At 55.1% G+C, this 26,240-nt stretch overlaps 1 protein-coding gene across 7 annotated transcripts in view; it reads left to right on the forward strand.

The window, feature by feature from the left end:
• Positions 1–8,284, forward strand: part of OSBPL5 (oxysterol binding protein like 5) — a 78,912-nt gene extending 70,628 nt beyond the window's left edge. For all 7 annotated transcript variants that reach the window (XM_078341753.1, XM_078341751.1, XM_054241213.2 and 4 more), the window contains exons 15-22: positions 96–193; positions 599–688; positions 771–907; positions 1,376–1,561; positions 1,869–1,995; positions 4,699–4,837; positions 5,532–5,634; positions 7,309–8,284. In XM_078341753.1, coding sequence (XP_078197879.1) covers positions 96–193; positions 599–688; positions 771–907; positions 1,376–1,561; positions 1,869–1,995; positions 4,699–4,837; positions 5,532–5,634; positions 7,309–7,447 — 1,019 coding nt within the window. In that variant the 3' untranslated portion in view covers positions 7,448–8,284. The remainder of the gene's footprint in view (positions 1–95; positions 194–598; positions 689–770; positions 908–1,375; positions 1,562–1,868; positions 1,996–4,698; positions 4,838–5,531; positions 5,635–7,308) is intronic.
• Positions 8,285–26,240: the final 17,956 nt, after the last annotated feature.

Raw genomic sequence — 26,240 nt, forward strand, 5'->3', positions numbered from 1 at the left:
CAGGGACTGGCACATGCCTCCCAGGGGTCGGTGCTGCTGGGTCGGGACTCAGCAGGGCTGGGGCAGCATAGGCCCTGACACTGGCTGCATTTCAGGACTCCTGTATGGCACGATGACCCTGGAGCTGGGTGGGAAAGTCACCATCGAGTGCGCCAAGAACAACTTCCAAGCCGAGCTGGAGTTCAAACTCAAGGTAGAGCTAGCCGCAGCCTGGGGGAGGCGAGGCCAGTGAAGGAAAGAGGCCTTGGGGATCCTCCTGGACCCTCCCCAGCCCCCAAGGAAGGTTCCCCAAGGCAGTGCACATGAGGAGAGCGGCTATTGACATCCAACAACACAGACAGGGCCCAGAGAGGGGAGGCTGCTGCCTGCAGCCGCACAGCGGAGCCAGCCCAGGCCCTGTCTCTGTGGCAGGGACCCTGCATCCTTGAGCGGAGGCATGGGGGTCACAAAGACCTTGCTGGCTAGTGTTGGTTGGGTCCGTCCCTCCTGGGCTCCCAGGCATCCCAAGAGAATAACTGTTCCGTGCCCCCATGAGGCTGTGGCTCTGGAGGGTCCCGGGCCCCTGCTCATGGGCTGTGTTCTGGGTGTGGCCCTGCAGCCCTTCTTCGGGGGCAGCACCAACATCAACCAGATCTCGGGAAAGATCACGTCGGGAGAGGAAGTCCTGGCGAGCCTCAGTGGCCACTGGGTAAGGGGCCAACCCTCAGGGCAGGCATGGCTGGGCAGTCATGGCAAGGCCCGCCTCTGACCCCACTGGCCATCTGGGGCAGGATAGGGACGTGTTTATCAAGGAGGAGGGGAGTGGAAGCACCACGCTTTTCTGGACCCCGAGCGGGGAGGTTCGCGGGCAGAGGCTGAGGCAGCACACGGTGCCGCTGGAGCAGCAGACAGAGCTGGAGTCCGAGAGGTGAGGCCTGCCGGTGCCCAGGGACCCTGCTGGCCACAGCCTGGCAGGGCCGGGCGGGAAGGCCAGCAAGGCTACAGTGCTGTGAGCAAGGTCCCAGGATGTCCCTGGCTGGGAGGGCAGCCTGGTGGAACCCTCATAGCAGATTGCATGTTCCAGAAAGGACAGATGGAGGGAGGGGGTGTGGCCTGGAGAGGAGCAGGCTCCCCCGACCCCTCACTGGTGGCGGGTGACCGACAGCTGCCCAGGGAGGTCCCTACAGGCGGGAGGTGGGAGCTCAGTGCTGGAAAACCTATCTCATGGACAAAAGAAAAGCTCCCTTTAAGGTAGTGAGCTCCCTGTTACTGGAGGCAATCAGGCAGAGGTTGCTCTGTGCCTTCCTTCCGGTGCCAAGGGGCCCTGATTCCCAGCTGCCTAAGGGGTGGTCGGGCTGTCCGGGCCTCTGGCTCAGGGCAGGTCGCTGGCCCACAGGCTCTGGCAGCACGTCACCAGGGCCATCCGCAATGGCGACCAGCACAGGGCCACGCAGGACAAGTTTGCCCTGGAGGAGGCGCAGCGGCAGCGGGCCCGCGAGCGGCAGGAGAGCCTCACACCTTGGAAGCCGCAGCTGTTCCACCTGGACCCCGTCACCCAGGAGTGGCGCTACCGCCATGAGGAGTGCGTGCTGGGCACAGCCCTGGGGCCGCAGGGTTGGGCTGGTCAGAGAAGGGCCCAGCGGTCCCCACTTCCCTCTCACCTTCATCCTATCCCCTGGAGGAGCCAGTAGGGGAGGGTCAGATAGTGACACCCACCACCACCGCCCCTCCAGTCCTTACTGCAGGCCCTGCCCGTGGGGTGTGGGCAGTGGTCACTCTCCTGCCTGAAGGTCTTTGGCCACTGTTGGAGGAGCTGATGGCTGGGCCAGGACAGCCCCCTCGCCTGAGGCCCACTGCCTGTGCTGATGGACGCCCTGTGGACCCTCTAGCCGCAGCCCATGGGACCCCCTGAAGGACATCGCCCAGTTTGAGCAAGACGGGATCCTGCAAACCCTGCGGCAGGAGGCTGTGGCCCGCCAGACCACCTTCCTGGGCAGCCCGGGGCCCAGGCACGAGGTCAGCACCCTGCAGGCCCCGCCCAGGGTGGTCCTAGTGGTGGTGCCTTGCTCCTCACCTGGCTTCTCCTTCCCCTCACTCTGTTAAGCTTTAGCTGGGGCACCAGCTTAGGCCCTCACGCCCTCATCCCCCAGCCCCCTCATCCCTCCCCTTCCCTTCCCTGCCCTGCCCTGCATGGGACTCAGGAACCAGAATGTGCAGGACGCTCAGTTCCAGGCCACCTCGGTGTGTGTCAGGGTCTACTGTCAGCCCACTGCCCCCAAAGCCTTTGTCTGCCAAGTTAGCAGCCACATTATCCCATTCCACTGATGAGGAGATGGAGGCCCAGGGCAGCCCAGGGCCCTGCCCAGGTAGGAGGAGGAGGAGCCAGCACTGGCACAGATCTTGGGCCTGGAAGCGGGGTAAGCAGGACACAGGGAGGCTCCGGGGAGGAACCAGAGGAAGCCACCTTGGGTGTGTCTTTGTGCCTTGCCCTGGGCGGCCACCAGGTGGTGCCCAACCCACATGCCCCCATGTCAGGTGTGCTGAGCGGCACCAGCCGCACACCTACTGTGTGTAGAGCATGGCCAGTGCTCACCCGCAGCAGGCAGGATGGGGGCATATTCCCCAGGTGGTCAGGTCTGGGACACACTCAGATGAGAAGCCATGCTTGCCTGGTGGTCCTAACTTCCCCAGAAAGCTGGGGGTTGCCGTATCTCCCTGGCCTCATGTCCCGCGCTGTGTGCTGAGGGACCAGGGAAGAAGCCTTAGGAAGGCAGATGCACCCCTGCACCCCCTCTGTCTGCAGCACAGTTGCCAGGTCCCTGGGCTCAGCCCAAACTGCTCGCTCCTGCCTTCCCTTGGCCCCAGCCCCTCCCAGTCCCACTCCTCCTCCCCATCTCCAGCAGATGTCTACCCCAAGTGCCCTCTGCAGCCTCCCACTCCCCGGCCTCTGCAGTCAGGCTGGACCCCACCAAGCCTCAAACACCATCCCAAGGAGTACCTTGTGCCCAAACCCACCGGCCCGACCTCTGACCCCACCTGTCCTGGCCCTGACCCACCTGCCCCACCTCTGACCACACCTGTCCTGGCCCTGACCCACCTGCCCCACCTCTGACCACACCTGTCCTGGCCCTGACCCACCAGCCCCACCTCTGACCACACCTGTCCCACCTCTGACCACACCTGTCCTGGCCCTGACCCACCTGCCCCACCTCTGACCACACCTGTCCTGGCCCTGACCCACCAGCCCCACCTCTGACCACACCTGTCCTGGCTCTGACCCACCTGCCCCACCTCTGACCACACCTGTCCCACCTCTGACCACACCTGTCCTGGCCCTGACCCACCAGCCCCACCTCTGACCACACCTGTCCCACCTCTGACCACACCTGTCCTGGCCCTGACCCACCTGCCCCACCTCTGACCACACCTGTCCTGGCCCTGGACCCACCAGCCCCACCTCTGACCACACCTGTCCTGGCTCTGACCCACCTGCCCCACCTCTGACCACACCTGTCCTGGCCCTGACCCACCTGCCCCACCTCTGATCACACCTGTCCCACCTCTGACCACACCTGTCCTGGCCCTGACCCACCTGCCCCACCTCTGACCACACCTGTCCTGGCCCTGACCCACCTGCCCCACCTCTGACCACACCTGTCCTGGCCCTGACCCACCAGCCCCACCTCTGACCACACCTGTCCTGGCCCTGACCCACCTGCCCCACCTCTGACCACACCTGTCCTGGCTCTGACCACACCTGTTCTGGCTCTGACCTCACCTGTCCCATCACTGACCACACCTGTTCTGGCTCTGACCTCACCTGTCCCATCACTGACCACACCTGTTCTGGCTCTGACCTCACCTGTCCCATCACTGACCACACCTGTTCTGGCTCTGACCTCACCTGTCCTGGCTCTGACCACACCTGTTCTGGCTCTGACCTCACCTGTCCCATCACTGACCACACCTGTTCTGGCTCTGACCTCACCTGTCCCATCACTGACCACACCTGTCCTGGCTCTGACCACACCTGTCCTGGCTCTGCCCCACCTGCCCCACCTCTGACCACACCTAATGTGGAGTGACCCTGGCATCTCTCTGGCCTGAAGGCCTGTTGTTACACGGTGGTCCCACAGCCAGGCTCTGCTCTTTCCCCACCCCAAGCATTGGTTCCTGTCCTGGGTTCCTTGTGAACTCAAGTAAAGGCTGAATGGACAAGCCCTGCCGGCATTCCTGGGACTGTGCACAGCCAGCTGAGTCTGGGGGTTCCCCCTGGAGCTGTCCCTTGACGTGGGGAACCCTAGACATCTGGGGTTCCTGTGGACCCCACCAGCTCCCATAGTGGCCTCAGCTTTTATCTGTCTTTGTGACTCAGGGGTCAGAACCACCCATGGCCCCCATGCCATCATCTCTCCATTTATTGGGTGCAACCCCATGGTGGCACAGGGCAGGCCTGTCTGCACCGCCTCATAGGCCCTTGTTCACTGTGAGGGTCAGCAGCCCTGTGCCACCAGTGAGGAAACAGGCCCAAAGGGGGCATGGCCACTCCAGGCCATTCCAGGGCTGAGACGACCCCTCCAGCCAGCTCCACACCAGCAGCTGTCTTCCCTGCCAGCTGTGCCCTCTAGCACTGTCCTGGCATGAGCATGCCTCATGTCCCCAGGGTATGGGCAGGGGGCATGAGTGGCTCTCAGCTGCAGCGGCTCCATTTCTCTGCAGAGGTCTGACCCAGACCAGCGGCTTCGCAAGGCCAGTGACCAGCCTTCCGGCCACAGCCAGGCCACAGAGAGCAGCGGGTCCACGCCGGAGTCCTGCCCAGAGCTCTCAGACGAGGAGCAGGATGGCGACTTTGTCCCTGGTGAGCACCCTGGCCTAGCCCCAAGGTCCCTGTCTATGTGCAGAGCGCAGCTGGTGCTCGCCCACAGCAGGCAGAATGGCGCGTGTTCCCTGGCTGATGCCGTCCAGGCCAGCTGACACCCCTCTCTGGTGGACGCCTCAGATGCCACCTGGCTGGAGGGGAGTCCAGAGAAGCACCTGCCCAGGTGTAGGGCAGTCTCCCAGCAGAAGCTCCTCTGCCACCCTGAGGGGCCCCCAGCAGGCTCTGGCCTCTCAGAGTCTGGGGGGCAGCCCAAGGGCCAACGAGGGACAGGGTGGGGATGGGGAAGAAAGGCGAGTGGGTCCAGGCCAGGGGCTCCCCAGTGGCGGGGGCAGCATGAGGGGCAGGTCTGGTGGCATCCTCCCCAGCCCTCTGCTCCTCTCCTGCCACCAGGAGCTGTGTCTCCCCAGCTTTGTCCCTGCCTCTGTAGTAGATGAGCCTTGCCTTGGCCAGTCAGCCTCCTGTTAGAGGCTGGTCCAGCCTGGGGGTTCTCTCCAGAAACATCCTCAGCACCCTCCCTCATCTCTGGGTCTCCAGCTTGGCCCTGCACGTTTCCCATGAGGGGGTGGAAGCCCAGGCTGGATGTGACCCCGTGACCCACGTGCCAGCCCCCCAGACCTCCAGCTCATCCTCGCTTCTCCCCTCCCCTCCTGTATCTCCCTTGGGGCTGTCCCAGGCAGCGAGAGCCCCTGCCCTCGGTGCAGGAAGGAGGCACGGCGGCTGCAGGCCCTGCACGAGGCCATCCTCTCCATCCGAGATGCCCAGCAGGAGCTGCACAGGTGGGCCAGACTCTGGGTGTCCATCCGGGCTCCAGGTGGGAGAGGACAGGGGAGCTGGAGGAGCTACGGCGGGAAGCGGGGAGGCCGGGAGGCCGGGACCTGGGGTGTCACTGGAGCAGGAACCCACAGACCTGCAGGCTGATGAAGAAAACTGCCAAGGGCAGGAGAGAGGCTGTGAGAGGGGCAGGCAGTGCAGGGTGTTCAACTGGCCACGTTCGCCATGCCTGGCAGACACTGAGCCAGAGATGTCCTGGAGCCTAGAGGAAGGTGCCAGCCCAGCATAGCCTGGGGTAAACCCCAGGAGAGACCCTGAGGTTCGAGGGACAAGGAAGCAGCCTGGGCTCACTGCAGTGCCCAAACCCAGGCACAGCGGCTTCTCAGGAGTGGCTGAGGAAGGAGCCAGTGGTATTGGCCAAGAGTTCTGGGCACAGGCCTACACATGGCCCCTTCCTGTCACCAGATACCACCTATGGGGGCACAGCACAGGGTCCATCTCGGGTCCAAAGCTCCTGGCTCTGAGCCAGGCTGAGGGACTCACTGGCTGTGGGACCTTGGCTGTCACACCTCAGCCTCTTGTTTGTAAAGTGCGGTTGGTAGCAGTACCCCAAGGTGGAATGCAGCCAGGACACAGGCCTGGGCTCTGAGAGCTGCCATTATCCCTGTGATTCTGCTCTGGGTCCTGGCCGGAGAGCCCTCAGGGAGGGGCACATGCCAGCTATGGGGTTTGTATCCATGACCAGTTACGGATGCAGGCAGCGAGTGTGCCGGGTGCGGGTGGCACCTGCCTTTGGTGACAGCTCCCTCCCCTGTGACTCAGCAGCAGAACCCCCATGCCCTTCCAGAAGGGTGCTCCCTGGTGAGGCTGTGTGGGCAAAGAAACGGAGTTCTGGCTCCCCAGAAGCAGGTCTGCTAACAGGCAGTTGGCAGGACGCAGCCAGAAGCTTCTGCAGCAAAAACCAGATCCACGTCGGAGGCCAGGTTCTCCAGGGCAAAGAACTCCAGCTCAGGGCCAGGATGGCAGAGCACTCCAGCTGAGGACCCAGGGCATCCATGGCAAAGCACTGCTGGCCAAAGGCTGGAACAGTAGCTTCTGCTCCCTCACAGTCCTGGAGGCTGGGGTCCGAGCTCTGGGTGTCACAGAGCTGGTTTCTCCGGGGACCTCTCTCCTGTCTTGCAGATGCCACCTTCTCACCATGTCTGTCCTAATCGCCTCTTCATATAGGGACCTTCGTATAAGTTCCTATGGGATCAGGGCCCACCCTAATGGTCTCAATTTAAATCAATGCCTCATTAAGGACCTGATCTCCAAACACTGTCTCATCTGAGGTGGAGGGGTTCGGACACCAACAGTGACTGTGGCAGAGGCACGATTCAGTTGTAACCACAGGGGTGGCGGGAGGAGGTGAAAGACCAGCTCCCCCATCCCTGGCCCTCCTCTGCCCTGGATGTGCCCAGGGAATCCCAATAGAGCCACTGTGCCCTGGGGCCCTCCCCCTAACAAGCTCTCCACTCACACCTGCTCCGATGTCCCTGGAGGACAAGAGGTGCCATCCTGTCTCCAACACGGCCCCGTGTCCAGCACCTAGTCAAGCACCCAGGGCACCATCCTGGCCTGTGGGAGGAAGCCTTGCTGGTGTTGGCACAGCCCCCACGACCTCTCCTCTGTCCTTGCAGGCACCTCTCTTTCATGCTGAGCTCCACGGCATGGGCAGCACAGGCACCAGCCCCCGGCCTCCTGCAGAGCCCCCGATCCTGGTTCCTGCTCTGCGTGTTCCTGGCGTGTCAGCTGTTCATTAACCACATCCTCAAATAGGAGCCGTGGGGGCAGCTCCTGACCAGCCCTGAGCCCTCCTTCCCAGGCACCCAGCACTTTAAGCTGGCTCTGTGGACGCAGAGAGTCCAGCAAGCACAGCCACTGTGACGGGAGGCCCGGGCACAGGAGACGCCTGGGGCCACAAGGGCACTGTGGCCCAGGCGTGCTGGGTACCTCTTGCGGGGGCGCTGGCCTGTCTGCAGGGCCTTCTGCTCAGCACCAGCCTTAATGCTAAAGCCAAATGCAGCTTCCGCTGTGTAATACACTCCTGGCCGTCTTGTCTCGCCACCCCCAGTCCAGAGGATGGATGGATTTAGGGTGGGAGGGCCTGTTGGGGCTCTGGACAGTCACAGCCCAACAGCAGTGAGTAGGCAGGTTTGGAGGAGCAGCCACAGAGTCCCAAGTGGCCCAGGAGCCCCCCCCCCACACACACACACAGATGCACAGGCCTGCCTTCCTGACACCCTGCCTACAAAGCCGGGGCCGTCCTGGTGGGGCCACTGGTGGGTGGCGGGCACAGGTGAGGGCTGCTCTGGGGAGGGCATTTTGGTTTTTTATTCCACCATGTGCTGTTTAGATGGAAGCCCCACAGAGGCAGGTCCTGGAACCACCCCGCCCCCACACCTGGACGCTGGCTCCAGTGGGGAACGTGCAGGTGGAGGTGGTGGTGGGTGCAGGGGTGCGGCTTAGCTGGCCCCGCAGGTGGGTCAGGGAGGCTCAACTTCGCCACTTTACTCAGACCCATGCACAGTCTTCCCATTTTACACTTTTTTAATAAACATAATTGCAATATTGGAGGCGGGCTGCGAGCCAGTCAGCCTCTGCGTCTGGCCTCCATCCCGTGTCTGTGCAGCTCTGCGTGTGCGTGTGCGTGTGCGTGTGAATATCACATCTATGTAACATACAAAGCCTTAAACTACATCACAGTGGTGCCGTCCGAGCTGGGGCGGGTGGTTCGGTGCTGTCTGAGCTTGGGTGGGCAGTTCGGTGCCATCTGAGCTGGGGCGGGTGGTTCGGTGCTGTCTGAGCTGGAGCGGGCGGTTTGGTGCCATCTGAGCTGGGGCGGGTGGTTTGTTTTCCAGTTTCTGTACTCATGTCCTTGTCTTCCCTCTTCCCCCATCTGCGGATGTGTGTGTGCTCCACACCTTGAAATAAACAGACACATATGTGTGTTCTCTTCTTGGGGCGCTTCTGGAAACGAGAGGAGGGCTTCCCAGGAAGACTCGAGGCCAGCGTGGAGCTGTGTTGAGCTGGGTGAGGGGCCCGGAGGGAGGAGGGCGCAGAGTTCTCAGGGAGCCGTGGGCGGCCAGCCCACCCTGTGGAGCCAATGCTGGGAGGCCAGGGTCCTGATGAGCCAGCTGAGGACACGGAGTGACAAGGTGCACAGGCTCTCCAGGCACCTCAGAGGCTGCTGGGGGCCATGCTGCCAATCACTGAAGGGGACCCCAGGCTGGACCTCCTGACCCGCTGCCCCTGCCTACCCCTTGCTTTGGTTCCACTGTGGCCACCACCCCTGGTACTCAGACACCAAGACCAGTGAGTGGGCCTGTCCAGGGTGCCCCTGAAGGAGGGGTGCAGAGGGAGACTGCAGCCCAACACTCACAGCAACCAGAGGACACAGGTGACAAGAGGGAGGGTGGCCAGGCAGCACCCAGGAGATGGGGGACACAAGGCTCCTCGGCTCACCACCTCCCTCTGCAACTCCCCACCTCAACCTCCAGGGTCCCAGGAGAGGATGGGCTGTGGCTGGGGTGGGGGGGGTCCTGACACTCAGTTCATCTGAGAAGCTGCATGTCCACCTCAGACAGAACTGCCGAAGCCACTTGTAGGATGCAGGGCTGCCTGGCTCCAGAGCCCCTGTGTGGAGGCCACACTCCATGGGGCAAGCATGAGCTCAGAGTGAGCCCTGGGCACAACAGCCTTCTGCATCTTGACATTGGGGCAGGCTGCTCCAGACACCTTGCCAGGGACACTCATCTTGTCTCCTGCACCCCAGGCCCATGCAGAGCAAAGGTGCTCAGCCAGATGGCCCTGCCCGGAGGCCACCTACCCAGGGGTCCGCCTCCCACCAGCTCCAGCTGACCGAAGGGCAGGCCATCCCCTAACATCCCAGCTCCTTCACACACCCAGGGGCAAGACTGGAATCCCCTCCAGAATTCTCCCTCTATGTTACCAGAACTGTTTATTTTTAAATTTGTTTTTGAGAAGGGTCTCACTCTGCCACCCAGGCTGGACTGCAGTGGTCTGATTACAGCTCTGCAGGCTTGGCCTCCTGAGCCCAATGATTCTCCTGCCTCAGCCTCCAGAGTAGCTGGGACTGCAGACACCCACCACCACGTCTAGCTCATTTTCTTTAGAGACAGGGGTCTCACTGTGTTGCCCAGGCTCATCTCAAACTCCTGACCCCAAGCGGTCCTCCTGCCTTGGCCTCCCAAAGTGCTGGGATTTCAGGTGTGAGCTATGGCTCCCAGCCCCTTGCTAAGAACTGTGTTAAATCAACATGGAGGAGAAAGCAACCTTCCCAGGAGGAAAAAACAGACTCCAGACCCTAGTGCGTCCCGAGTGGGGCATAATCCTAAGGGATAATTGAACAGGTGCCAAAGAGGTGCCTACGCGGGACTGCAGGGGGCACCTGCCAACAGCCATCGCCTGGCCTCAGCGTGCAGCTCTGCAGGGGTGGAAGGGAGGGCACCTGACCAGCGTTCCAGATGTTTAACGCGGTTCATTCTAGCCAGTGACACTCTTTGGAGCTCTTGGGGCAGAATTCATCAAACCAATGTGCCATCAAGGCTGTAAGGTTCAGAGGAAACCAAGTGTTCTGAAATGGAGAGCCAGGCTGCACTGCCCGTGCTGAGGAGAGGGTAGTCAGAGCCAGGCTGCACTGCCCGTGCTGAGGAGAGGGTAGTCAGAGCCAGGCTGCACTGCCCGTGCTGAGGAGAGGGTAGTCAGAGCTTGCGGCTTATCTAAGAAAACCCTCCCTGCTGCCGACCACGCGCGTTGGTATCTCGGTTGCCAGGCTTCCTGCCGATGCCAGACTGTGATGGATTTTATGCACCAGGAGTGCTGGATGCCAGCTTTGTGTCTGGCACTCTTCCTGTGTGCCGAGCTGCGCCTCTAATTGGAAGCAAAGCAGAAGCCGGCATAGCAGGCCGGCCGGGACCAGATGTGCTTACTGCGGCTTGTGATGACAAGGAGGCCCATAGTTTCTTTTTTTTCTTTTTTCTTTTTTCTTTTTTTTTTTTTTTTTTTTGAAACAGTTTCACTCTGTTGCCCAGGTTGGAGTGTAGAGGCATAATCTCGGCTCTTTGCAACCTCCACCTCCTGAATTCAAATGATTCTCCTGCCTCAGCCTCCCCAGTAGCTGGGATTACAGATGCACACCACCACACCAGCTAATTTTTGTATTTTTAGTAGAGACGGGGTTTCACCATGTTGGCCAGGATGGTCTCTAACTCCTGAGATCAAGTGATCCGCCAGCCTCGGCCTCCCAAAGTGCTGGGATTATAGGCATGAGCCACCGCGCCTGGCCAGGGCCCCCATATTTTCCAAATCTGTCTGTCTGGGATTTTGACTGCAGAGCTAGGTCCGCTGAAGCCCATTCTCAATCAGCTTGCACTTACATGGAGAGACTCGTGTGTGAGTTTATGGAGTATGATTTGAGTGAACTGCATAAAGTCTTCTGCACGCCTTAAGAGAGACATATCTGCAAGGCTGGACTTCACTACACAGAGTGTTTCCACTGGAATTGCTGGCAAAGACATGGGGCTCACCACCTGTGACGATGATGCTGCGTCTCCATTCCTGGGAAGTCCTGGGGAAAGCTTACAGAGGAAAGACTGGCCCGCCGGACCTGCCGATGCACCTGCAGAGAAGGCTGGTGACCTGGGGAACGTCCTGGGAAACCAGGATATATGTGCCTTGCCAGATGCCCAGAGTTAGGAGCACTCTGAATCTTATAACTGAAAATTGTATTATCCCCTTCCCAGGTTTTTGTTTTTGTTTTTGTTTCGGGGGCGGGGGGTATCTGTGTTGTGAACCAGCCTGAGGTGTAAACTTAAGTCCTTCTCAGGTCTTTTCTGAGTCTGCCTTTTCCCCTAAGGATGCAAATTTGTCAGAGGCGTGTGAACCAGAATGACTCCATCTTGAATAGGAGCTGGGTAAAGCGAGGCTGAGACCTACTGGGCTGCATTCCCAGATGGTTAAAGCATTCTAAGTCACAAGATGAGCTAGGCGGTCAGCACCAGACACAGGTCACAAGACCTTGCTGATAAAACACGTTGCAGGAGAAAAGCCAGCCCAAACCCACCAAAACCAGGATGGTCAGAAGAGTGGCCTCTGGTCATCCTCATTGCTACACTCTCACCAGTGCCATGACACAAACACCATGGCAACATCAGAGTTACCCTCTATAGTCTGAAAAGGGGAGGCATGAATCATCCACCCCTTGTTTAGCACATAACCAAGAAATAACCATAGACATGGGCAGCCAGCGGCCCTCGGGGCTGCTCTGTCTGTGGAATCGCCGTTCTTTCATCCCTTTACTTTCTGATCAACTTGCTTTCAATTCACTTTACGGACTCACCCTGAATTCTTTCTTGCATGAGATCCAAGAACCCTCTCCTGGGGTCTGGATTGGGACCCCTTTCTTGTGACATCTCTCTGGTGCCCAGTGAAGGGACTGTAGTGAGGAAACCCCTGACCCAAAGGCTAACTTTGGGTAAGTAGTGGGGTCCGGTAACATCTTTCTGGCAAATCCTAAAGGGACGAAACTAAGGAGAGCCCCCAAGCCAAAGGGAATAGACTGCAGCCCTGATTGGGCGACTCTGGGTAAGTGGTGGCGTGTTGGGTAGAGGATGGGATTGGGTTAGAGGCTCAGCTTAGGGGAGTGAGAGTCTCTCCTAAGACGGAGGGGGTTACAGGCCCCTCTTCATAAAAGGTAAGGATGCTTGCCTGGCCGTGGGTCAGAGGCCCAACTTAGAGTCCCTTCTAAGATGTAGGGAGTCAGAGGCCCCTCTCGGTTAAGTCCCTTCTGGCTAAGAATGGGTTTGGTGCTATGGGATGGTAACTGTTCTTCTCTTTGGAATAATCTGCCTTGCACTCTTTGGTGATGGCTATGGGTGACAGGATTAGGCATTTACAGGGTCGTGGGACATGAGGAGCTTTTCCTCCCTGAAAGGGGAAACTTGAGAACTCGCAGGACTGCTGGGAAAGACCCTTTGCTACCAACAAGCAGCCGCCTGAGCTTTTCGGTGCAACGGGTGGGTGTTCCTCTGGCCTCCCCGAGTGCCTTATCTTCTCCACCCTGCCTCAGTCAGTGCTTTCCTCTCTCTGTGCAAACAGGTTAAATAAATGGTAAACCCTCTGTAAAGTTTCAATTTGTGATAAGCTGCTTTTTGCCAGCTAAAACGAACTCTCAGACTGAAACCTGCTCAGGCTGCATGTCGGCTTCCTGAGCCGGACAGACTCCATCTTAGCTTCTGCATTTGAGTCATTGTCCCACCACTGAGTGTGTAGCGTCCAGCGCCCAGTGCCCAGCGCCCCCGTTATCTGTAAGTCGCACGTCTTTCATGACAGCTCTACCCCTCGTACCTGGCACTGTTTTATTTCTCATGTTCTAGTTTATCTTTTAACGTTTTGCTTACTCTGCGTTTGTGAAAAATTTGCTTCAGCTAGGTTCCCCCTCCCCTTTCAAACTAGGGTATAAAAGACCCCCTAACATTTTCTTAGGGGCCGAGAGGATTTGGGGCATCAGCCACCTCTCAGTCACCGGCATAATAAAGGACTCATAATTCAATCTCAGAGTGTGGTGCATTCCTTGACTCTCTCGGGTACAACAGATTAATGGGAAAAAAGGATTTGAGGCTAAGCTTAAGCCGTAGTGAATTTGGTGTGCTTTGCTTTCTGTGTCCCTCTCTGTGTTTACAGCGGAGAGGAGCACTTCAGGGTAGAATGTGGGCCTGGGGCACCTGTAAGCCTGCGATTCAACATGGCCCAGCAAACTGGTCAGTTACAAGCTTTGCTGCAGGTCCCTGAAGAAACCTGGATGAAGTTTTCCTCTTGTCTTTCATGTCCTTAGCAGCTTGACCTGTGACCACGTGGCCACGCTTTCTCATTTTACAACGGCAGCCCGGGTCCAGGGTTCAATTCCAAGCTTGGGGGTAACTCCTTTATCTTGTGTCTGTCTGTGTATTTATACGTGTTGTGTGTGTAATATGAAAGAGTTTCAGGCCAGGTGCGGTGGCTCACGCCTGTAATCCCAGCACTGGGAGGCCGAGGAGGGCAGATCACGAGGTCAAGAGATCAAGACCATCCTGGCCAACATGGTGAAACCCCGTCTCTACTAAAAATACAAAAAAATATATATATATATTAGCCTGGTGTAGTCGCACGCCAGGCTAATAATCCCAGCTACTTAGGAGGCTGAGACGGAAGGATCACTTGAACCCGGGAGGCGGAGTTTGCAGTGAGCCAAGACTGCGCCACTGCTCTCCAGCCTGGTGACAGAGCAAGACTAAGTCTCAAAAAAAAAAAAAAAAAGAGCTTTAATTAATTGGTTTAATAATAAGAGTTTAAATCAGATACTTTCTCAGGAAAGTTAAAAGTGTAATGCTTTTTTAGTCCATATGACTTAAGTATTCTTTGGGAAATAAAGACAGTTTTAAGGATTGTTGGTAAAATGAAAATAGCTTCAAAAATGCAAGCATTTGGTCTAAATTATGCGTGTCAGATATTAAGTTTTTAAATGCTTTGAGGTCATAAACTGCTTCTTTAACTTTTGAAAATTGTTGAACTTACCTACCGTGGAGCGTTAGATTCTTGATGAGGCCGGGGACCCGTGGAGTCGGCCATCCCCCAGCTATGTGGAAGTCCGCCCTTATCTGAACTTTTTTTTTTGAAACGTCTCGCTCTGTCACCCAGGCTGGAGTGCAGCAGTACGATGTCTGCAACCTCCGCCTCCCAGGTTCAAGCGATTCTCCTGCCTCAGCCTCCTGAGTAGGTGGGATTACAGGTGCCCACCACCACGCCTGGCTAATTTCTGTATTTTTAGTAAAGACAGGGTTTCACCATGTAGTCTCAAATCTCAAACTCCTGACCTCAAGTGACCTGCCTGCCTCAGCCTCACAAAGTGCTGGGTTAACAGGCACGAGCCGCCACACCGGGCCCCTTATCTGCACTCTGTCTAGTGTGTTTCAGGCAAGCTTCACACCTAGTTCATAACTGAAATCCCGAATTGATCGAAGTTTTACACCAAAAGGAAAAGTTGCTAAGAGTTAACGTAATATGTAATTGAGACTACTGAGGAAACAGTTTTGCATGCAAGGTATGTAAGAAAAGTGAAATATGTTTTTGGTAAAAGACTATAAGAAGTCATGGGAATGTGAAATTTTTTTTTCCTGACGAGTTAAAGGATTGGTTTTGTTTCTGTTTTTGTTTTTTTGTTTTTGTTTTTTGAGAGAGGTCTCACTCTGTCACCCAGGCTGGAGTGCATGTCTCTTAGACATGAAGAATTGGAGCTGGGTGCGTGCTTAGGAGTAGAAATGATGTGGTTTCAACTCCCCGCAACCTCCACCTCCCGGGTTCAAGTGATCCTCCTGCCTCAGCCTCCTGAGTTGCTGGGACTACAGGCATGCACCAATTTTGTATTTTTAGTAGACACGGGGTTTCACCATGTTGGTCAGGCTGGTCTCGAACTCCCAACCTCAGGTGATCCACCCGCCTCCGCCTCCCACAGTGCTGGGATTACAGGCGTGAGCCACCGCACCTGGCCCACAGCTCTTGTCAGTTTTTATTCATTTTATTCTTTTGCAAATTAGGAAACTCAATCCAGAAAACGTGAATAACACATGAAAAAAGAAGATAAAATTCACTTACTAGAGAATAGGGAATCTTTTATTATGACAGTTTTCAAACATGTAGAAAATTGGAAGAAATAGAGTAGGCACCAATAAATCCACTTAAGATTAAACAACCAGTACTGTTGTCCCACCTGCATGTGCACCCCTGTCTGTGGACCGTGTGAAATGGACACATCACAGTACTTCACTCCTCAGTACTGCCGCATGCATCTCCTAAGAATAAAGACATTCCCGGCCGGGCGCAGGGGCTCACGCCTGTCATCCCAGCACTTTGGAAGGCCCAGGCAGGGAGATCACAAGGTCAAGAGATCAAGACCATCCTGGCCAACATGGTGAAACCCCGTCTTTACTAAAAATACAAAAATTAGCTGGGTGTGGTGGTGGGCGTCTGTAATTCCAGCCTGGCAAGTTTGGAGCAGAGGGGCTGGCCTCCATAGGGCCGGCAGGCTTCTTCAGCAGGCTCTCTGCCAGGCTCCTCCTACCCATCGTTTGTGCCAGCGCCAGTGCTGCTCCAGGCCCCGGCCCTCACAGCTCTCAGACATGAAGAATTGGAGCTGGGCGCGTGCTTAGGATAGAAATGACGTGCAGCCTTGCTCTCTCATGGGAGGGCTCATGCAAGACCCTTGTGCATTCTGACACTGGGTTGCTGGGGCTTTTTCCTTCTTATTTTTGATAATTATTTATAAACACTGGTGGTGATTGATAAGCTTGCGCCCCAAGCCCTTTGCATCACACGCATCTCCTCCTTCTCTGTAGGGTGTATTTTGTTCCCTTTAGGGTGTCATGCCCTTTATAATTTTTTTAGATGGGAGACTCACTTTGTCTCCCAGGCTGGAGTACAGTGGCGTGACCTCAACCTCCCAGGCTCAGGCCACCCTCCCACCTCACCTTCCTCAGTAGCTGGCCCCACAGGTGTGCACTGTCACACCGGCTAATTTTTTTTTTTTTTGAGACGGAGTTTCGCTCATTACCCAGGCTGGAGTGCAATGGCGCGATCTCGGCTCACCTCAACCTCCGCCTCCTGGGTTCAGGCAATTCTCCTGCCTCAGCCTCCTGAGTAGCTGGGATTACAGGCACGCGCCACCATGCCCAGCTAATTTTTGTATTTTTAGTAGAGACGGGGTTTCACCATGTTGACCAGGATGGTCTCGATCTCTCGACCTCGTGATCCACCCGCCTAGGCCTCCCATAGTGCTGGGATTACAGGCGTGAGCCACCGCGCCCAGCCCCCGACACCGGCTAATTTAAAAAATTTTTTTGTATAGATAGGGTCTCCCTATGTTGCCCAGCTGGTCTCAAACTCCTGGGCTCAAGCGAGCCTCCCACCTTGGCCTCCTAAAGTGCTGGGATTACAGGCATGAGCCACGGCGCCTGGCCACAGCCATCCATTTTAATGGGGTCCAGTTTATGGTCACTTTCCTGTGGCTGGTGCTCTTTGTGACCTGCGGAAGAAAGCTTTGCTCTCCTGCCTCTCATGATCTGCTGGGCCCTTTGCTGTCTTTTTCCTCATGACATTCCTCAAGGAACTGGGACTGCGTTTTTTTGCATGGTGTGAGGAAGAGGTCAGGCCGGTTGTGCTTTCCCCATGGACATATGCAAATGATCACATAGGGGAAGGATGTCCAGGGCACTCCCGGCTGGGAAGTGACCCCCTGGGAAGACTGAAAAGACCAGTGGCTCAGACCTGTAACCCCAGAACTTTGGGAGGCCAGGGTGGGAGGATTGCTTGAGCCTGGAGGTTGAGGCTGCAGTGAGTTATGATGGCGTCACTGTACGCTACTAGCCTGCCAGTAGAGATTGTCTCAAAAGAAAAAAAAGAAGTAGAAAAGAGAGAAAAAAAGGAAGGAAGGAAGGATGGATGATCCTGACGATCCTCTCCTCTCAGCATCCCCTTCATCATAAACCAGTGTCTGTGTATGCTGGACTGTCCTTCGGCCAATTCCACCTTTCTGTCAGGTCTTGGCGTCTGGGGGCTCAAGTCAGCCTTGCTCACTCTCTGCAGGGTTGTCTGGGCTGTGCTTGCTTCACTTTACTGCCCTGGGCTCAAGCCCAGGGTGGTCTTGAACTCCTGGGCTCAAGCATCCTCCTGCCTCAGCCTCCCAAAGTGCAGGGATTACAGGTTTGAGCCACTGCACCCAGCTGGTTCTTACTTTCGAACTCAAGGGCAGCTTGTGTGCCTGAGCTTGGAGCTCAGAGACGTGGAGAGCCACTTCTTGAGGTCTCAAGACCAGAATCTCAGGGTAGAGGGCAGCAATGGCAGCGACGCAGGAGAAGGCTGTCCAGGGCACTCCCAGCTGGGAAGCCGGGAGAGACGGTGCTACCTGAGCCAGGGAGTCCTCGGGGCAGTTGGGAGGTCCTGGGCTGGGCACCGACGAAGCCCACCCTCTGGTGTTTTCCCAGATACTCAGCCATGGGATAACAGGTTTTTCAAATGTAAGGAGGATTTCTTCGTTATGAATTAAAAGCACTTTATTCCTTCACAGAAGTCGTGGTCCCAGTTAATAGAAATTCATTTCGTGTCTCTTCTTTTTGCTTTCAGAAGAGGCAGATGAGCCAGGCAGCCCTGTGGGGACCATGCTGGCATTTGGGCACAGCCTTCCTGGAAATGCCTGGCAGTATCTCAGGCCCCGGCACAGAGCTGGCCATTTAGGCCTCTACATGGGCAGCAAAGTCCCCAAAACTTCCAGGAGGGGGTGTGGGGCAGCCCCAGGCCTTCCCACCTGCAGCCGCAGTTTTAGCCTGTGCCACGGTGTTTGCCCTCAACTTATTGAAGCCCCAGATGCGTGTGCTGGAAGGCTGAAATTCTGGTTGTTTAGACTGCTGAGTGGAAACTGAGGCACAGAGAGGAAAAGGGCTTCACACAAGCATCCCGGAGTGGCAGTGACAAATGACAACAAACTAGGTGTTCAAACAGTCCGGGTTTACACACCCACCATTCGTCCACAATCAAGCATTAAACACGCAGAAACTGACACAACCACCATGCGCCCACAGCAGTTAAATGTTACAAACAGAAATAATAGTGTGGGAAGTAGAAAAGTTCCTCTTTAAAGTTTCCTCTCTTGTTAAAGAATCAGTGTGCTAAGAACTTTGTGAAGCCCTATCCTATGTAGCTGTTAGACACGCCGCGCTTACAGGCACGTGGTACATTCTACATCCTTGTACCTTCACCAGGGTATCTGTGCTGGACGTGCTCACAGGCATGTCCCAGCCCTTCACTGCTTTTAGCTGTTTAGAAAAGTTTTACGTTATTAGCCAATCAGGTTTTAGTTTAGATGGTGAGGTCTGGCTGCAGCCGACGGAGATCAGACACGGCAGTAAGGACGACCCCAAATGCGTGAGGGATAAATCTGTGTGTTTTCCTTTGTTCATTGTACTCTCGTGGCAAGATGGCCAGCGAGGGTCCCCTTCCTGCAGCCCAGGAAGTAAAACTTGTGTTGCTGAAAGAGCCTTTGTCTCAGCGCTGATTTTGATTTGTGGCACCGAGCATCTGTTTCCAACAACAGGAATTCACACATCTACCATGCACCTACAATTAAACATTAAAAATAAAAACAGAAACAATTGGAATTTACATAGCCACCATGCACCCACAACAATTAAACATTAAAAATAAAAACAGGCTGGGCACAGTGCCTCATGCCTGTCATCCCAGCACTTTGGAAGCCAAGGTGGGCAGATCACCAAATGCAAGGAGTTCAAGACCAGCCTGGCCAACGTGGTGAAACCCTGTCTCTACCACAAATACAAAAATTAGCTGGATGTGATGGCACATGCCTGTAGTCCCAGCTACTCAGGAGGCTGAGGCAGGAGAATTGCTTGAACCCGGGAGGTGGAGGTTGCAGTTAGCTGAGATTACATCACTGCACTCTGGCCTGGGTAAGGGAGTGAGATTTCATCTCAAAAATGATAATAGTAATAATTTTTTAAAAACAGTAGGGATTCACATCCCTACCCTATACCCGCAATAATTAAACATTAAAAACAGAAACAATAGGGAGTGATTCTTTCACATCTCTGGAGGCCAGAAGCTCCGAATCAAGGTGTGGCAGGGTGGCTTCCTTCAGAGGCTCTCAGGATGTCCTTCCCTGCCTCTCTCCCGGCTTCTGGTGGCCACCAGCCATCCTTAGCTCATGGCTTCCTCACTCCAACTGCTTCCCCCTTCACACCTGTCTTTGTGTCTCTGAATCTCACTTCTTATAAAGAGGCATTGGATTAGGGCCCATTCTAATCCAGGAGGACCTCATTTTAACTTGATTATATCTGCAAAGACCCCTTTTTCAAATAAAGCCAGCCAGGCACAGGGGCTCACGACTGTACTCCTCTCCCTTTCGGAGGCCAAGGCGGGAGGATCGCTTGAGCCCTGGAGTTCAAGACCAGCCTGGGCAACATAATGAAACCCAACCCTACAAAAAATTAGTCAGGTGTGGTGGTGCCTGTTTGTAGTCTCCGCTACTCAGGAAGCTGAGGTGGGAGGATCACCTGAGCTCAGGAGGTCAAGGAAGTAGTGAGCTGTGATTGCACCACTGCATTACAGCCAAGGTGACAAAGTGAGACCTTGCCTCAAAAAAATAAATAATAAATGAGGCCAGGCACAGTGGCTCATGCCTGTAATCCCAGCAGTTTTGGAGGCCAAGGAGGGCACGTCACCTGAGGTCGGGAGTTCGAGACCAGCCATGATCAACATGGAGAAACCCCATCTCTACTAAAAAGACAAAAAAAAATTAGCCAGTCATGGTGGCGCATGCCTATAATCCCATGGGAGGATTACAGGCATGTAATCTACTAGGGAGGCTGTAATCTACTAGGGAGGCCGAGGCAGGAGAATCACTTGAATCTGGGAGATGGAGGTTGCAGTGAGCTGAGATCACGCCATTGCACTCCAGCCTGGGCAATAAGAGCAAAACTCCATCTTAAAAATGTAAAATAAAATAAAATCAATAAATAAATGAATAAAAATAAATAAAGTCACACAGGTACTGGGGGTTAGAACATGGACACAATCATCTTGGGGGACCACAGCTAGACCCGCAACAGGCTTGTCTTGGGAGCCCCCAGGAGTTGACAGCAGAACTGGGAACTCACCCACGTGTGTTCCTCTCTAACCCTGCGCTGCCCTAGCTTGCAGGCCACGTGGCATTTCTTTCCCTAAAAGTGGTTTGGGTAGGGCCTGAGCTGCCGGCTGTGCCAGCAAAGAAGTCACTCTGCTCTAGACACCTCAAAGCGGTGGGCCCAGTGACACACTTCTGCCCGTGGACACTGAGGGGGATGGGCCAGCCTCTGGCATGGAAAGACCAGAGCTCTTGGAGAAGGACTTGGCCTTGGCCCTTAGAAGACTCAAAGGAGAGCCCTGCACGGTGGCCACCGGTGCCCAGGGGAGGGTGCTGTTCACTCACCCACTGCCTGCTGCCCAGCAGGCATCAGCCCCTCAGCCGTCTGGAACAGGCCAGTGAAGCTTCAGGATGGACCCGCACGTGCGGGATAGTCAGCAGGCAGAGTTCCGAGTTACATCCTTACGAAATCCTCATGAGCAGTGCTGGGGCTGCCATGCTTGGTGGCTTCAGCAAGAATTTATTGCCTCACAATTCTGGAAGTCTCAGGTCAAGATGTCCGCAGGGCAAGCTACCATACCCAGCGGAAATTTCCTTTGTCACAAGGATATCGGTTATACAGGATTAAGGTCCACCCTAATGACCTCATCTTATGACTTTATCATCTACAGAGACCCTATTTCCAAATAAGGTCACGTTCGCAAGTCCTGGTGGTCATAGGACTTCCACATCTTTTGAGAGAGACACAATTCAACCCATAACAACCTGTTGTCCCAAAGAACTACGACACCCAGCGGGACGCTGAGGTTCAGAGAGCGTCCTTGCCGTGGTGGTATGGCTGCGACACAGCAGGACCGAGGAGGCAGGGCCCCCTGCTGCTAGAAACTGCAGCGCTATTAGACACAGTTCGGCCACCTGAGCATGTGATCGTCTCCCAGATCTGCTCTGCAGACCTTGGTTAAGCACCTCCTGTATCCCAGGAACAGCATCTAGAGAAAGCAGACAGGGTGGCAGGGGAAACAGAGGGCATGAGAGGGAGAGGGGAGTGCACATGTCCCCCAGGAAGTCTGGATGGGAGGGAAGCAGGATCCATGTCCAGCTGTCCATCCATTTTTCCATTCGTCTATTCATTCATCCATCTATCTATCCATCCACTGTCAATCCATTCACCCATCCATCCAACCATCCATCCATCCATCCATCCATCATCTTTCCATCTGTCTATCTATTCATCCATCCATTCGTCCATCCATCCATCTGTCCATCCATTCATCCATCATCTATCCATCTGTCTATCCATTCATCCATCCATTCATCCATCCATCCATCCATCCATCCATCCATCATCTTTCCATCTGTCTATCTATTCATCCATCCATTCGTCCATCCATCCATCTGTCCATCCATTCATCCATCATCTATCCATCTGTCTATCCATTCATCCATCCATTCATCCATCCATCCATCTGTCCATCCATTCATTCAACCATCCATCCATCTATCCATCCATCCATTCGTCCATCCGTCCATCCATTTGTCCATCCATCCATCTATCCATCCATCCATCTGTCCATTCGTCCATCCATCCATCCATGCAGGGAGGAGAGGAACCGTCTCCATTCTCCATCCTGGGTCTGTGTGGAGCTGTCCCCAGCCAGCAATGCCTGAGAGGGGTTTGGTAAGGTGAGCAGGGAATAGGACCAGGGAGGAGACCATGGGCCCTAAGCTGAAGGTCATGGATGCCTGGGACACCCCACCTCAGGCACTGAACAGAACTCAAAATTGTACCCACCATGGCTCTTGTGTTCTTGTGTATCATTCCAGGAAGACGCTGTGCGGCTTTTGACAGAGTCTTCAAAGTGGCTGAGACAAATAAATAAAACAGAGATTAGGATCCCCAGCCATGTCTTCAAGAGACACTAGAGGGGGTCAGAGCATTGCTGGGTGTCCCGCTTGGGGCTGTGCTGTGCGGGTGGAACCGTTATTGTCCCTGTGTTATGGATGAGGCAGCAGAGAGGGTGAGTGGCAAGTGGGGCCAACAGCTACCACCAGGCAGAGCTGGGACTGGAGGCGTGAGGTCTTTGGTGATCTCAAGGGAAAATGCAGCCTGATTCCAGGCTTTCAAGCAGTCTCAGGAGCAGCACCTGGAAAGGCTTGGGCAAGTCCTAGCTCCTCAGCTGCCAGAACGTGCCCGGATCTCCATGAGGAGGCCACATTTACGCCAGTGATAGCTTTCCACGGCACCTTCTGTGGACCAGTGTCCTCTCCTTGAGTGCTGTCCAAGTCCAGAGTGGACACTTCCCCGCCAGGCAACATCGGTCCACTGTTCACAGCAGCTCCCCAGGGCTGGGGGAGCTGGGCCCCAGTTGGAGTCAGAGTTGGGGGGGCTCTCTCAGGGCAGCGGGCCCAGGATCCTGCCTGCCCACTGAGCAGGGCAGCCCTGACCACACAGGCGTCCAACTCAGGCCCCAGGAGTGTCCTGGGGAAGCTTGACCCTGAGGACAAGGCAGGTCCTGAGCCCTTTCCACTCTCAGACGGGCACAGTGGGGACTCGCCCACAGGCCGACTCTGTTCCTGTGAGGCCCACCTGCCCCACAAGACAGCAGATTCTGGTTCTGTTTCAGAATTCCTCCAAGGGGCTATACAGATTTCTTCTCCAGGAATAATTCCGCTCTCTTCCCCTCACAGGAATATGCAGAAAAGTATTTTTGAAGGATGTGTCCTGTGGCGATCAGTAACTGGAATTCTTCATTTATAGCAACGGTTTAGAGTTATACCTTTGGAGCGAATGTCAAGGTCTAATGTCTATTTCTGAGGAAGAGGAACATCTGCCTACGTGTAAGGAGTTTTCCCGGAGACTCGAGGTCACTTTTCCCATTCACTGATGACACAAGAGAAAACACTCTGCTATCAAAGATGTTTTGCGGTCTTATTAAATTTGAACATTTTATTCCTTCTCCTGCAATTTCCTGTTGAGTTTTGTGGGCATAATCAAGAAACGTTAGATGTTGCTTTTATTTTATAACATACCATGTTTTTAAGAGAAACTGTGAGAGGGTGGTAGAAATGCTTGTATAATTCTAGATTACAGGCCCCTGCCCGATATGATACCATATTTTCACGGCGGAAAGGTAAGCGTTTATTGTGCACATGCTACTTCCAGGTGCCTCTGTTTTGGTTTGTTTTCGGGAGTTTTTTCTTTCTGAGACAGGGTCTTACTCTATTGCCCAGGCTGGAGGGAGTGCATCGGTGCAATCAGAGCGCACCCCAGCCTCTGAACTCCCGGGCTCAAGCAATCCTCCCACCTCAGCCTCCTGAGTAGCTGGGACTAGGCATGTACCACCACATGCCACTAATTTTTAATTTTTTTTTTTTTTTTTGAGATGGAGTCTTGCTCTGTCGCCCAGCCTGGGGTGCAATGGTGTGATTTTGGCTCACTACAACCTCCACCTCCCAGGTTCAAGCGATTCTCCTGCCTCAGCCTCCGAGTACCTGCGATTACAGGCGTGTGCTACTATGCCCGGCTAATTGTTTGTATCTTTAGTAGAGATGGGGTTTCACCGTGTTGGCCAGGTGGGTCTCAAACTCCTGACCTTGTGATCTGCTCACCTCGGCCTCCCGAAGTGCTGGGATTACAGGTGTGAGCCACCGCGCCTGGCCTAAACTTTTTTTAGAGATGAGATCTCCTTATGTTGCCCAGGTTGGTCACAAACTCCTGGCCTCAAGTGATCCTCCCACCTTGGCCTCCCAAAATGCAGGGATTACAGGCATGAGCCACCACGCCTGATAGGTACTTGTTATATCTCATCCCCACTGACAACTCTGAAGGAACACTCCCACTTTACAGATTATTTTTTTAGGTGGAGTCTCACTCTGTCACCCAGGCTGGAGTGCAGTGGTATGACCTCAGCTCACTGCAACCTCTGCCTCCTGGGTTCAAGTGATTCTCCTGCCTCAATCTCCCTAGTAGGTGCGATTACAGGCACTTGCCACCATGCCCGGCTAAATTGTTTTTGCATTTTAGTAGAGACAGGGTCTCACCGTGTTGGCCAGGCTGGTCTGGAACTCCTGACCTCAAGTGATCTGCCTGCCTCAGCCTCCCAGATTGCTGGGATTACAGGCGTGAGCCACCTCCACCGGACTTTTTTTTCTTTTTCAGTAGAGACGGGATTTTGCTATGCTGGCTAAGCTGGTTTTTAACTCCTGATCTCGAATGATCCAGCTGCCTCGGTCTCCCAAAGTGGTGAGATTACAGGCATGAGCCACCGAGCCTAGCCTCACTTTGAAGATTCAAAAACAAGACATCTGAAAGCTCAGAGAAGTTAAACTCACCCCATCTTTCACAGCCAAACTCTGGCTTGCCTGACCTGATGTCAGGAGTTCTTCTCAGTGAAAGAAAGGAAGGGCAGGGTGAACCTTAGCCGACTGTGTATCTCCGAGAGGCTTCTGACTCTCCTGGGCGCCTCCAGTTCCTTCTCCCCAGAAGGCCTGTGGCTGTGCTGGGTGATTCATGGTCCAAGAGTGATGAGTGAACAGCAGGCCCCGTGAGAGTCACTGTGGGACCTGGTCAGAACTTGGTCCCCTAATCCCTGGACCTGGTCCCTTCTTTGGGATCAGTTGGGGTCTCACAGAGTCTCCCACATCCTGGGCAGCAGTTACAGTAGATGCTACAGGGTCTTTGCAGAGATGTAAACAAACTCTTCCTTCTTGATTTTTTTTTTTTTTCCAGCCACCAATAGAGTTTATTATGGGGCGCAGTGGCTCACGCCTGGAATCCCAGCACTTTGGGAGGCAGAGGTGGGCGGATCACGAGGTCAAGAGATGGAGACCATCCTGGCCAACATAGTGAAATCCCGTCTCTACTAAAATATAAAAATTAGCTGAGGCCGGTGGCACTCATCTGTAGTCCCAGCTACTCGGGAGGCTGAGGCAGGAGACTTGCTTGAACCCGGGAGGCGGTGGTTGCAGTGAGCCGAGATCGCACCATTGCACTCCAGCCTAGCGCTTGGAAACAGAACAAGACTCTGTCTCAAAAAAAAAAAAAAAAAAAAAAAAATTTATTATAAAATGAGACATGAGGTTCCAAAAAGCAACTAGAGGATTTTTTATTTTTTGAGAAAGGGTCTCACTGTGCCTCCCAGGCTGGAGTGCAGTGGCACAATCATAGCTCACTGTAGCTTCAACCTCCTGGGCTCAAATGATCCTCCTGCCTTGGCCTCCCGAGGTGCTGGATGACAGGCATGAGCCACTCCTCCTGGCTAATGATTTTTCTTGACATACTAAAACTCTTTGTCAATAGCATTTCATCTCATTGTGGGTGGGTACACAAACATTGGGTGGGATATCCTTGGGAAGTGACACCATGCACACAGAAGGCAGGAGCCCTAAGGAACTTGATATGATTGGGGGTTGGGGATGGCTCTAGAATGGGGTCTGAGAAGGAGATGGAGAAGCCTGTTCACGGAACTCTTCATAGGGGCTTGCTTTCCGCAGGGTCAGTGGCAGGGCGATCCCTTGGCTGGAGCGCGCTTCCCGCCCATCCCCAGGCCCTGCTCCAGGAACCATCGGGTCTCGCCAGCACACTCCGCCCCGAGGCCGCCTCTGACCTCCGGGTTGGGCCTGGTCTCCACAGCACTTAGTGCAATCGTGACTTAAACACCTATCACAGGACACTCCGTCTTTAGTGTCTGTCTCCCCGCGGCTGGGCTGACTACTTCCAGCCCAGACACTGAATGCTTGGCCGCGGGATGCTCCGGAGCAGAGGTCGCCGTGGGATTGAACTACAGCTCCCAGCATGCTCCGGGCCGCCGACGCCCGGAGCCCCTGGTGGTTGCCTAGCGACCCGGCCAGTCCCGGAAGACGGGCCCGGGGCGGGGCGGGACTTCC

This window comes from Callithrix jacchus, chromosome 10 (genome assembly GCF_049354715.1).
Source record: "Callithrix jacchus isolate 240 chromosome 10, calJac240_pri, whole genome shotgun sequence".
Lineage (NCBI taxonomy): Eukaryota > Metazoa > Chordata > Mammalia > Primates > Cebidae > Callithrix > Callithrix jacchus.